This window comes from Aphanomyces astaci (assembly GCF_000520075.1).
Source record: "Aphanomyces astaci strain APO3 unplaced genomic scaffold supercont1.91, whole genome shotgun sequence".
NCBI lineage: Eukaryota > Oomycota > Saprolegniomycetes > Saprolegniales > Verrucalvaceae > Aphanomyces > Aphanomyces astaci.
This window is the reverse complement of record NW_009798354.1, coordinates 176,556-187,642: the sequence shown is the minus strand read 5'-3', so window position 1 is coordinate 187,642 and position 11,087 is coordinate 176,556. Positions and strand designations below refer to the sequence as shown.

The 11,087-nt window shown below is 50.7% G+C and overlaps 7 protein-coding genes and 1 non-coding gene across 12 annotated transcripts; 4 read left to right on the top strand and 4 right to left on the bottom strand.

Annotated features, from left to right (window-relative positions):
- Positions 1 to 588: 588 nt before the first annotated feature.
- H257_16749 (hypothetical protein) lies at positions 589 to 1,515 on the top strand (the record flags this gene model as incomplete). Its single annotated transcript, XM_009845288.1, has 2 exons — positions 589 to 824; positions 996 to 1,515. The coding sequence occupies 2 exons, from the start codon at positions 589 to 591 to the stop codon at positions 1,513 to 1,515; spliced, it is 756 nt and encodes a 251-aa protein (XP_009843590.1).
- Positions 1,516 to 1,730: 215 nt separating this feature from the next.
- H257_16748 (hypothetical protein) lies at positions 1,731 to 2,471 on the bottom strand. The gene has a single exon (XM_009845287.1). It carries the CDS (start codon positions 2,377 to 2,379, stop codon positions 1,840 to 1,842), a length of 540 nt encoding a protein of 179 aa, XP_009843589.1. The 5' UTR covers positions 2,380 to 2,471; the 3' UTR covers positions 1,731 to 1,839.
- A 166-nt stretch (positions 2,472 to 2,637) lies between these two features.
- Positions 2,638 to 4,308, top strand: H257_16746 (the record flags this gene model as incomplete). 2 transcript variants are annotated; one of them, XM_009845284.1, is made up of 3 exons in its annotated part: positions 2,638 to 3,283; positions 3,339 to 3,624; positions 3,696 to 4,308. In XM_009845284.1, a coding segment is annotated over one exon (304 nt), but the record flags the coding sequence as incomplete, so codon positions are not given. The 2 variants fall into 2 exon arrangements, with proteins under 2 accessions (XP_009843586.1, XP_009843587.1); XM_009845285.1 differs by having other exon boundaries at positions 2,638 to 3,624.
- Positions 3,706 to 4,291, bottom strand: H257_16747 (hypothetical protein; the record flags this gene model as incomplete). The annotated part of the gene is made up of 1 exon (XM_009845286.1): positions 3,706 to 4,291. Exon 1 carries the CDS (start codon positions 4,237 to 4,239, stop codon positions 3,706 to 3,708), a length of 534 nt encoding a protein of 177 aa, XP_009843588.1. The 5' UTR covers positions 4,240 to 4,291.
- Positions 4,309 to 4,508: 200 nt separating the features above from the next.
- Positions 4,509 to 5,446, bottom strand: H257_16745 (hypothetical protein). The gene is made up of 3 exons (XM_009845283.1): positions 5,167 to 5,446; positions 4,847 to 5,085; positions 4,509 to 4,768 (listed from the first exon to the last, which is right to left on the bottom strand). Exons 1-3 carry the CDS (start codon positions 5,426 to 5,428, stop codon positions 4,631 to 4,633), a joined length of 639 nt encoding a protein of 212 aa, XP_009843585.1. The 5' UTR covers positions 5,429 to 5,446; the 3' UTR covers positions 4,509 to 4,630.
- A 374-nt stretch (positions 5,447 to 5,820) lies between these two features.
- On the top strand, positions 5,821 to 5,892 carry H257_16744. The gene has a single exon. It is a non-coding gene; the product is annotated as a tRNA-Asp (tRNA).
- Positions 5,893 to 5,925: 33 nt separating this feature from the next.
- On the top strand, positions 5,926 to 8,094 carry H257_16743 (hypothetical protein). Of its 4 annotated transcripts, none has more exons than XM_009845280.1 (5): positions 5,926 to 6,220; positions 6,268 to 6,714; positions 6,863 to 7,153; positions 7,209 to 7,468; positions 7,535 to 8,094. In XM_009845280.1, the coding sequence occupies exons 1-5, from the start codon at positions 6,155 to 6,157 to the stop codon at positions 7,764 to 7,766; spliced, it is 1,296 nt and encodes a 431-aa protein (XP_009843582.1). In that variant the 5' UTR covers positions 5,926 to 6,154; the 3' UTR covers positions 7,767 to 8,094. The 4 variants fall into 4 exon arrangements, with proteins under 4 accessions (XP_009843582.1, XP_009843583.1, XP_009843584.1 ...); XM_009845281.1 differs by having other exon boundaries at positions 6,863 to 6,958; positions 7,014 to 7,153; positions 7,209 to 7,821; XM_009845282.1 differs by having other exon boundaries at positions 7,209 to 7,821.
- H257_16742 (hypothetical protein) lies at positions 7,801 to 10,930 on the bottom strand (the record flags this gene model as incomplete). The annotated part of the gene is made up of 9 exons (XM_009845278.1): positions 7,801 to 8,182; positions 8,348 to 8,483; positions 8,551 to 8,606; positions 8,876 to 8,998; positions 9,097 to 9,223; positions 9,303 to 9,394; positions 9,931 to 10,044; positions 10,127 to 10,729; positions 10,778 to 10,930. The coding sequence occupies 9 exons, from the start codon at positions 10,928 to 10,930 to the stop codon at positions 7,856 to 7,858; spliced, it is 1,731 nt and encodes a 576-aa protein (XP_009843580.1). The 3' UTR covers positions 7,801 to 7,855.
- Between the last annotated feature and the right edge of the window lie 157 nt (positions 10,931 to 11,087).

Below are 11,087 nucleotides of genomic sequence, written 5' to 3'. Positions count from 1 at the left end.
GCACAAAAACCTCCTACACATCTAGCAGAATGCTGCTACCTGACTGACAGGGCAGTGGGGATGTTCTCTAACAGAACAGGGTGTTCTGACTCGAGGTACCACAAAAGCATGCATATGCGGAAAAAAAATATTGCGTCCGCAATATTTCAAAAGAAATGAAATATCCGGGCGGGGAACGTTTTCAAGGTGAAACGACGCGAATTCCGAATGCAAGACCGCAGAGAGCGATAGAAATTGTGTCAGTACAGCAGCCAATATACCTCTCCTACAACTTGGATGACTGCGATGAAACTCCAGATTTTGCTTTCGCCTACCATGAATGCCTGGGTTTTGGCCTTACGTTACTTTGTGTTGTGATAAGTTTTCGTCCAGTTCCCGCATTTCCCCGTTGAGAGAAAATGTCAATAGAAACATGTGGCACTGTCTCATCAGCTGCGAGAATCAACCAGCAGCGCTCTACCGCCAATCTCATCCCTGGGCATTACTCCTGCGTCGTTCACATGAGGAAATGTACACACACACACACAAAGACTACTACGTAGTTGTACACTCTGGTCGTCGTGCCGCGTCGACACACCAGAATTGAATATGGGCTGCACAACTTCGAACCAGAACACTGTCGACATACCCTTGTCTCAGCCCCCCTTAGCCCCGGACCAAGACCGACTTCAACATGAGACCGTCACCTTCGACAACAACTCGCAGCCCACCGTGGTGGACAGCGACCACACCTTATTGGACCACGACCGACTTCAACATGAGGCCGCCACCTTCGACAACAACTCGCAGCCCACCGTGGTGGACAGCGACCACACCTTATTCCAGTACGTACCTCGCAATACAATTCACTAAGGCACGTCTCCAACCTGGCGACGTAGGGTGACGTTTTGTATGTGCTCACTTCATGTTTACATACATATATCTACAGCTTTCGAAAAGGGGTTTGCTTGCCAGGGGTGCAGTACATCGATCGACTGATCTGTTTATTGTGGTAGGCCCTACAGCGAAAGCAGCTGCGCTCCCCCCAGTCCAAAGCAGCTCCCGTTGGTGAACCGGCCGCCCCCAGAAACATTGCGTACGACAATGTTCATCGCCAACGAACTGGGGCAGTATCCTGACTCGGCCGTTGATAACATTTGGTCTGAGGCGTCGTCAGGTGCGCTGCCCCCTCCGACGACACTTGGTTCTGGTATCAATATTTGGGCTATTCAATCCATGCCTGGGCCTCATTTGTCTGGAACCAACGGCAACATTTGGGAAAGTATGGACCCGCCAACGAACGATCATAGCAAGGTCGGACCGGGTTGGCAGTACACAGCCGACGACACGACGTATTCTACAACGAGCTGCTTGATTACGTCGGAAGGTCCCGTACAAAACGTGTGGAGCCACATTGACAGCAGCGTTAGCTCAAACTACCCGCGTACAATGTCTTCGTCGAGTTTACACTTCGACGGAAATCACTCGTGTCCGTCCCTTCAAAGTACTACATGTAGTACATGTAATGCCCTATAATAGTATTCCCCATACACAATTAAATTGTCACTCGAATCAGTACATGGAATGATTCGAGCCTCATCCCCATTATTTCTGTGACGTTCGACCTGTCGTAACCGGTTACTCGGCCAAGTCGTCTACTAGTAAAACGATAAATCGTAGGTTTCTCATTCAGACATTGTGCAATTATTCCTGGAGGCGCATTATTCATACCCCAAAGTACAAACAAAAAGTGTCATGTAGTATTCAGTCATGTTAACTGTTAAAGTGTAAGGGAAGAAAATTAGAGCTGTAGAGTGGGGGGCCTTGGACATTCTGCATGTTGGGTTCATTTGTGTCAACTTAGACGTTCTTGGTGGGAACGCCCGCGGCCGGCGTTGGCTCTACGGGAGCAGGACGGGAAAACATGTCACTGTAACCTGGCAGCGTAGCTTTGGCATTAAAGTCGCACTTCCCGGGGGTATACGAGTCGGCGTGGGTAGCGAGCTGGGCCAGCACGCAGCAGTTGCAGCACAGCGCGGCACAGCAATCGGCACACGCTGAGCCAGGGATTTGCAGCATCGTACGGAACTTGTAGCGGAGGTAGAACACGTAGAGAAAGATGAGGAGCCCCCCAAAGCCGGTGAACATGAGCAGACAGGCCACGATGGCCGTGAGGAGGAAGTCCCCCACACCGAGACGCGCCACGATCTGAGCCAAACTCACGCAAGGGCAGCAGCACGCGCAGAGGCAGTTGGGGATGAGTTGGTCGCAGCACGAGAATAGCCCTGCCTTCCACTGCCCCGTGAGCAGGACGACGTTACTTTGTCCGTCGTCGGCTACCACGACCTTGACGTCTGGCATCGTCGTGACTGCAGTGGGCTGGTCTTGGTTGGATGACATGGTTGCGGTTGTAGTGGTGAATATGTGGCTTGAGGGGCCCGAGGTGAGAATGGAAGTGCGCTCGTATACAGACGGGGGATGTCAGCGTTTTGCAACCCCTATAAATAGGTGGGGGGGGTTGTTGGGGTTGTATAATAGCCCGGAATCATGGATGGTGGGAATAGCCAATTGAATGCGCGGTCGAATCAAGATGGCGGGGCGTTGGATTGGCAGTTGTGGACAAAAAGGCAGACAGGTTACCACCAATATACTTTTCGCCATGTTAGCAGGTTTAATTTGCATGAGTTTTCCCTTGGAAAAACGCTTCGGGGTTTTAACTCATTTTTACCGGCATCGCCGCCCAAAGTTGGAATCTTCGACACTAAACACACTGGTCGTTCGTATTAGGGACTGGGGATGGCTTGTAGTGGTGCTGGCGCTGAGGGCGGCGTCGGCAACGGCAGCGCCGCCACGGACGCTGTGTCGGGAACGTCTACCCATGGCAGTCTCATGTTGGACGCCGGGGTGCGGACTGCTCGACAGAACTTGTCCACCCACTGATCCAGTTGGCCGAGGCCAATGAACGAGGATCTGCCCTCTGGTCGACGCGAGTAGAGGACTTCAATCCACGCGTGTGTGGGCGATGATTGAGCCACCGAGTGGATTGGTGGAATCCCCGCAGCCGCACATTGCTCCACTCGAAACTGTACGTGCTGTCGATGTCGCCACCGCCGGAGGCCAGAGATGATCACAGCGATTGCGAGGACCACCGGCACACCCACGACCGCCACCCACGTCCAGGTAGGGGTTGAGTGGGGGGAATATTTCTTGTGGGGCCACCGTCGTGCCACGAAGGAACGTCTCAATTCGAGGCCGTTGAGATGACTCTCGAGGTTCCTCCGGACTTTGAACTTTCGCAGTCGTGGTAGGCATCATCGACTTGACACCCGTGGTACTTGACGGTGTTGATGTTGTTTTAGTACTTTACAATAGGTTGCGAATAGTGAAGAGAGATTGGGAATTCCCCCCCATAACCTCCCTCGGACCTCGGGCAACCAAATAATGCTAATGTATATCCCCAGCTCTAGTGCCTATGGTTCCTCGGGTTGGACCTGTCACTGTTTGGAACATATCGGAAGAATGCCAAATGATCATTTCATAGTTCATTCCATTCTCTTGTAGTTTCTGGGGCCGTGACCTGGCGTCGTGGAGACTGTAAAACTCATGACTGATTAGTCAAACACTGTGCATCGTACTTACAATTCGGTATGTTGAGCTAACGTCTGAACAAAAAGCTATCGTATTGTCGCAATACAACAAAGACGCATGCATGTTAGTCCGTCTTAACTACACGCGTTCCGCCGAATACGTGGCCGCGGAGCTAGGGGCGTCGTATGACGTGGAGGCAGCGTGGGGCGGCGGCGGGGACTGGTGTTGAAACTGCGTTTGGTAGCCGGGCAAGGCATCCTTGGACTCCAACGAACACTTGCCGGGCGTATACGCGTCGACATGGGTCGCCATCTGAGCGATCGCACATCCGCAGCAGCAGCAGCCGACGCAAATATCTTCCAAGACAGAGCCAGGCACGCCAAACCACCGGCGGACGTGGGCGCGAAGGTACACGACAAACGCAGCGACCACGAGGCCCCCAAACCCCGTGCACGACAGCAAGAACAGAACCAGGAGCGTGAGGACGTAGTCAAATAAGCCCAGACGGCCCACCACTTGCGCCAACAGCACGCAGGGGCAGCAGCAGCACATAAGACCGTTGGGCACGGGGTGGTCGCAGCAGTGGAACAGACCAGACTTCCACTGCCCCCGCATGATTTGGCTGCCGTCGGAGGCTGCCGCGTAAGGCTGCTGTGGTTGGCTCGAGCGCATTGAGGAAGGCAGGCTGTTGATTAATGCAAAGTGAGACTGGATTGGATTTCGAAAACAATCCGCGATGGAATGCGACTAGGTTAGTTGGGACGAATATTCCGATGGGAACATTCACGTGGGGGTGGGGGCTGGAGATGGGACACGACATCACTCTTTTCAAGTTGGGAGGGATGTTGACGGGGGGTGACGCTTTACCCAAGTGCAATGTGACAACAGTGTACGGCACATCTAGCACGAACAAGTTCAAGGGGCGACCATATAACAGTCGAGGGGCACAGCCACACTCTGGCTTTCTTTCTCAAGTGTTTATTACTTGTATATATAACGATAATGCTTAATATTCTGATGGGAAGTGTAACCCAATTGTGTGACAGAGTCGACGTCCACCCACCTAGACATTGTAACCAGGTAGTACCGACTTGGGCCGCAGGTTGCATGTGTTTTTCGAGTCGAAGGATTCGATGTGAGCCCCCATTTGGGACATGCTGCACACGGTGCAGCACACCGTAGCGCACATATCTTCGAGCACCTACATACATAACCCATACGTAAATCATTCCGCCCCCACCAAAAAACTCCCGAGTCACAAACAACTATAGCTCCGTACCGAGCCGGGGATTTGAAACGCCAGCCGAATCGTCGCGCGCAATCGATACAAGTAGAACCACATGCCAATGCCAGTGATCAGGGCTACCCCCCGCCCGCCAGCCGTCGACGCGGCGAGGCAAATGAGGAGAGTGATGTACAGCCCCCCGAACGACAGAAGGACGGGGACGAAGCGACCAACGCCCATGCGATGGGCTATTTGGCCGGCTGACACACACGGGCACAAGAAGGCGGTGCACGCTAACAGATATTTAAAAAAATAGAGTATAACTTTTTTCTCGTCATTTGTCGACTGGATCCAACGGGTAGGAAATTACGTACTGTTTGGAACGCACGACCGGATACACCCAAAGAGGTGCTGTCTCCACTGCCCCACACTAATTCCGTTGTGGTCGACACCGTCCGAGCCCGTGTCGAGCTCAGGGTAGTCGTCGGCCGAGTCGTGAATTGTGTGAGTAGGCACGAGTCGGATTATTTTGGCAGGGCCGCCTGTTGTGATGACAAGGGATGGGTTGGGTTCAGAGGTGGTGGTTGGGGGTGGAGCGATCGCTGGGGTCAGCGATGCCTCGGGAACAGTCTGCATTGGAAGACGAGATGGGGAAGGTATGGTAATGACAAGTAGTTGGTGTGCTGGACGCACGCGAAACGTTAGAGGGTTATTTATAGCTTGGGCGTTTGAACTGAATGGGAGCGCCACTCAAGAAGGGCGTTGGAACGATGACTGCAGCAGCACAATCAGCGATGAATAGCTTTCACACACCCAAACCAAGCGGTTCTCACGTTAGGCGAATATGTGCGTGTTGTACTTTATCTAAGACAGTCATGGTTAACCTGGTTAACCTTACTCTATTAATAACTGTAAGTGTATTAATAGTATTAATACATGTATTATTATATTAATAATAGTAGCGTTAGTACTATTACATGATGTGTGAATAATTACTTAATTGCTACTTTTCATGTTATCGTATATGATCCTCGTTAGTATAGTGGTCAGTATACCTGCCTGTCACGCGGGTGACCCGGGTTCAATTCCCGGACGGGGAGATCTTTTTTCATTCAATTGGCAATTTAATAGGTCAATCCACTACAAATTTCTCATGTATTTTATTGTATTGTTTGTACCGTCAAAACCTCTACAAAGCAGTATTTATCCTGGATATATCAGTTGCCACAGTGACCGTTTTTACCAACGTCATTGGCCGAGGCGGCGGTGCCCATCTCGCGTCCACCCCCGCTTTCGTCCGACCAGAAAGCGACGTGGATACAGATCGCCCAGAAGGCATGCCAAGAGACCGTGCAGAATGCCATGACGATGGACGCGCGTCCAATCGATAGCGTCATTACCAACCCTCGGACACGACGTCGAGCAAGGGTACGCACGCACGTTCACACTTCCCTTCCCGATCTCATGTCTTGCAGGTACGGAAGGGAGTTGATGCAACCAACCCAAACCTCGAAGGGTTGACTGCATACACCCAGCTGCGTGCGTCGTTGTCGGAAGTCGCGACGTTCTTCGACTGGGCACGTCTGTCGTCGTCCCAAGTCAAGGCGTACGCGAGGGTGTTAGGCGACGCAGTGCTCGAGCGACAGACGCTGTACCGACTTGTGGATCGCCCCTCTGCGTCCACAACTCGCGGCGGTAAGGTGGAGCACAGTATCAGCGTGGAATGGGCCGTGTTGGCGGCCCCGCTGGGCTTTGCGGCGCGCGATGTCGTGTACTTGGACTGCCAGGACGAGTTTATCTTCTGCGAGGAAGCATCTGGACGGCAGAGACGCGGATGGATTCGCGCGATTCATTCCGTGGACGTTCCAGGGTACGGCGACTTGTGGGCCAGCCATCGGATCCGCCGCACGCATGTGTTTCGGGTACTTTAATCTCTCGCTGCGTTTATGCTGCACTGTGTTCTTTTCATACTTTCAGATGTTTCGTTCTTTTATTGTTTTCTAAACGTTTGCGAAAGTCGGAATGTTGGTACATACGAGAATGACGGATGTTTTGTAACTGTAAGTGTAGTCGGGTCATGTGTTTGTGGAAAGCGCGCAAGAACAAGGGATCTTGGACTACTACCATGTGCTGGTGGCGGTGGCACCGGCGCTGCGCATGCCCAAGGTAGTGCAACTGAAGATAATGAAGCAGCATGTGACGCAGATGTTGCACCTCGAAGAGCACTTGATGGTGCATCGCATGCTGCTCGTGCTCGATCGGAACCACCCCCCCGCACCTTCCTCGTCTATCTGTGGTCTGTGTGACGCCAAGTTTGGTTTCTTCATCCCGCGTCATGGAGTTTGTCGGTCGTGTCGACAGGTGTGCGAACGAGAGATGGCGAAACAGTCGTAATGAGAATGTGTGGTTGTGGTAGGTCGTGTGCAAACCATGTAGTCAAGTATGGCGCAGTGGCGATACGGTAGACGGTACAATCATGTTGTGTCTGGCATGTGCCGACACTTTGCTCGACGACGACCGGCCAAGGGGGGGTCCTGTGGTCGCGTCCGGCAGTCCACCGATCATGGGAAGGACAACGCAGCAACAAGAACGACAGGACAGGACGGAGACGCGGTCGCGCGAAGGAACGTTTACGTTTCTCAGCTCCACGCGGTCGATGCGGCATACTGTCTTGGAGTATGTCCACCCTACCTGCATATGTACATGGATCGAGGAGTTGATCCATCCCTCATGTGTATGTAGCACATGTGCCATCGAGGACGTCACGGCCATGACAAAGGACTGGAAAGCCGTCGGGGCCGCCACCAAGCGCTCGTGTCATGGAACTGACGCGGCGGTAGATCGTCCTTGCCAAGCTGCTCGTGCCATCGACCCACGGGACCTGAATGACGCGTTGGACGACGTCGTGCGGTTCATGGTGGCGCTGCAACGTGGGGGTGATTTTCCGGATAATGAACGCGCCACTACCGGATAACCGAGCGATCGATATTATTTATTTGCCTCCATAACTAATATAACGTTAATTGGGAAAAATACTATCATTTTTAAAATCCCAAGCATTTATCAGACCCATCGCTTGGCTTTCTTGGCATGGCGCTGCATGGGCGGCGCCACCGCCACATGGACAAACGGCGCGGTATCTTGCTGCAAAGTGCGCAGGGCCGCGAGCGCGTGCTTGGCGGATCCGAACTGTACCCACGCGTTGAAGAAGGGCGACTTTGAGCAAGCGATGTCGTCGCTAGTACTGTCAATGGTGGTGGGGGGGGGACTACAAGTATTACTACTAGTAGTACTAGTAGTACTAGTCGTCTGGCTCTTGCGAGCACCACCGTCGTCGTCATTGTCACCTTCCACGACCAAATCCAGCACTGGCACGGGCGTCACCACGCTCTACTCAACAGAGTCAACCAGAATCAAGCAACAAAAGATGACACTGACAATAGTGTGCTACAAGCTGCATGAAAAACCTACGAATGTAGATATATATTTAAAAACCTAGGAATGTATATATATATCTAAGCACCTAGGAATGTATATATATATATATATATATACTTGGATGCTGGACCATGTGCAAGGCGATGGGCTTGTGACGTGGAGCCACACCAAGTCGTCGTCGTCGTCAGCACCAGGTACGGCTGGGGCAGCACATGTCGGCGTGGAGGATGAGGGTGGCGCACTACAAATGGATCTATATGGATATATTTAGATATTTGTACATATTTATGGATATATGTATTAACTTTGGTCGAACGTACGGGTAGTATGGCGTGGACATGAGGTGGGCAAATTGGTTTTCTACAGCTCGAATGTCCTATATGGATGTCAAGGTACACCAACAGAAGCCCTCTAGTACTCTCTAGATACATCCTATCTAGATAGCAGCAGATGTATACATATATATAGTGTAGGAATCATTCAACCTATAATTCCCGTGTCAACAGGCATACCAAAAATACAGTACCCCAGTCAATGATAAAGCAGATACTAGTGTATATACACTCTTCACATCAAACTATTCATCGCCAGCATATTTGCGCTAGTGTATTCACAAGTATAAACAGCTATTAGAAAACATAGTACCACGTCGTAGGTAGAGGTTGGGTCTGGAATCAACTGCAGCGACAGGATCGACGGCAACGTCCGAAGGTACCCAAACGCCGCCCGAGCCATCGCTTCGTTCGTAAACTTGACGTTACAACGACCCTATGAAAGAATGTATATCGTTAGGAAAACGAATATATATATATATATATTTCCCATATAGATAGATATTGCAAGATATAGGTGGTTGAATACGGCACCGAGGTGGCAGAACCAGACGACAGTGGAATGATGTCGATAAACTCCATGCCGTCGCACTGCGAGACGATCGTCGTGAGCATATTCGCAGGCATGGTACACCCAATATGGAGCCAATTCAGCATAATCCTACCATAATACAAAGCTCGATTTTAGTCAGCTTTATCCAATGGCCCTCTTTAAAGACCATTTGACAGGAAGTATGTACCTTGACGTTTGCTTGGTTTCGTCAGCAAACAGTACATGCAGCAACGATCGGTCGTCGGCAAAGGATTCGACCACGTATTGCGCCGTGGACATCTACATATAGCATAGTATATGCTTTCGTCCAGAGGTATTATATTTCGAATACATATATATCTTCAATCCACCATGGTAGGAAAATGGCAAGACTGCAGGTAGTACACATACGCTACAACATATCAAAAGTGTAAACGTCTATATACAATAGTATATACGTCTTTTTTCCAAACGTAGTATATATATGATATATATAAATATGATATATATATATGATATATATATAAATATTTAATACTTCCGTGCAAGGAAGATCACAAGGCTGCAGGTACGTACACATACGTATACGACAACGTATAATCGTGTGTTTTGAACAATATGCACTTCACGTATGTATACAAATAGAGCATATTACAAGAACATGTTGACAAGTTTCTCAATGGAATAGTATATAAATATATGTATATATATACTATTCCATTGTTTTGACAAGATTCTATAAATCACAACGTTCATATATATATATATATATATATGAACGTTGTGATTTCTAAAGATTTATCAACACACGTTCGATAGAACAATGCATATTATACCTTGGTGTATTGGACATATGCCATGGTGTGGAGTTTGCCTTGGCAGTGCACCATCTGCACATGATCGAAATCGCCATAGACGTGGAACATCGCATGCAGTTCCTGGTGTGTGTACTACACGAAGACGGTGAACAATGCACTTAAACCCGAGATAGGACATCTCGTTGTCCTTTCTCACCACATGCTGCTCATGTACCTCGTAGAGACTCGTGACAAAGAGTCGCGTGCTACAAGGTGGCGGCGGGGGTCGAATGAAGATCGGGGGCGGCGGCGGACGTTTGGGCATCTTTCGGGGCAGAAAGTCCGATACCGCCGCAGCACGTGAATGGTGGTGGGCCGAGGACGGCTTGACGGGCGTTTGCCGTTTGTTGTACGTGTGTGTGTCTGCGCTCGAGTCGGCGTCGCTGTCCTTGCGCTTGAGGGAAGTGGAAACGGTCGAGGATGGTGGTTTCAACGACGACGTGACTGTCATGTCGACGATCTGTTGCACTATGTCGGACAAGACGGATTGCACCAATTGGAGCTCTGTGGGTGGTGAGGGTGTCGACGTTGTTCCATGCAACGACGACACCGTCGCTGCTCCTGTGCGTTTACTGGCGTGGGTTGTCTTGTCGCCTCTGTCGTCCCGCGCTCGCTTTCCTGATGGAAGCATCATCCCACCCTCCTTTTTCTTGCCTTTCGGAGACGACGCGTGGGCGAGGCTGACCTTGAACGTATGCCCATGCACGATTGCTCCATGCAATTTTTCAATGGCCGCCGCGGCTTCTGTCGCCTCTGTGAATTGCACAAATGCAAACCCCTAGGAAATTCATGTCATTCAGACAGGTTGGACTTGGACGCTCATTACCCGCGACTTGTTGGATCTGTCGAGCGCTATTCGTACGGACACAACGTTGCCGAATGGCGAGAAGAGTCCATCTAGCTCCTCGTTCCCGATGAGGCGGCCGCAGACGACAAACAGGCGCGAATTCGGCGGATACACTTGCGCAGGACACTGCATCTTCAAAAATGCGCGAAATCCCAGGTGCGTATCCAGATACTGCATGTTATCCGGATCAATATATTTCTATTTCTACATATTTTCCGTTCCAGTAGATAATATTATTGTCCTGAATATTTGTAGGTACCGGATAACAAGTTTGGTCCGGATTGCCATA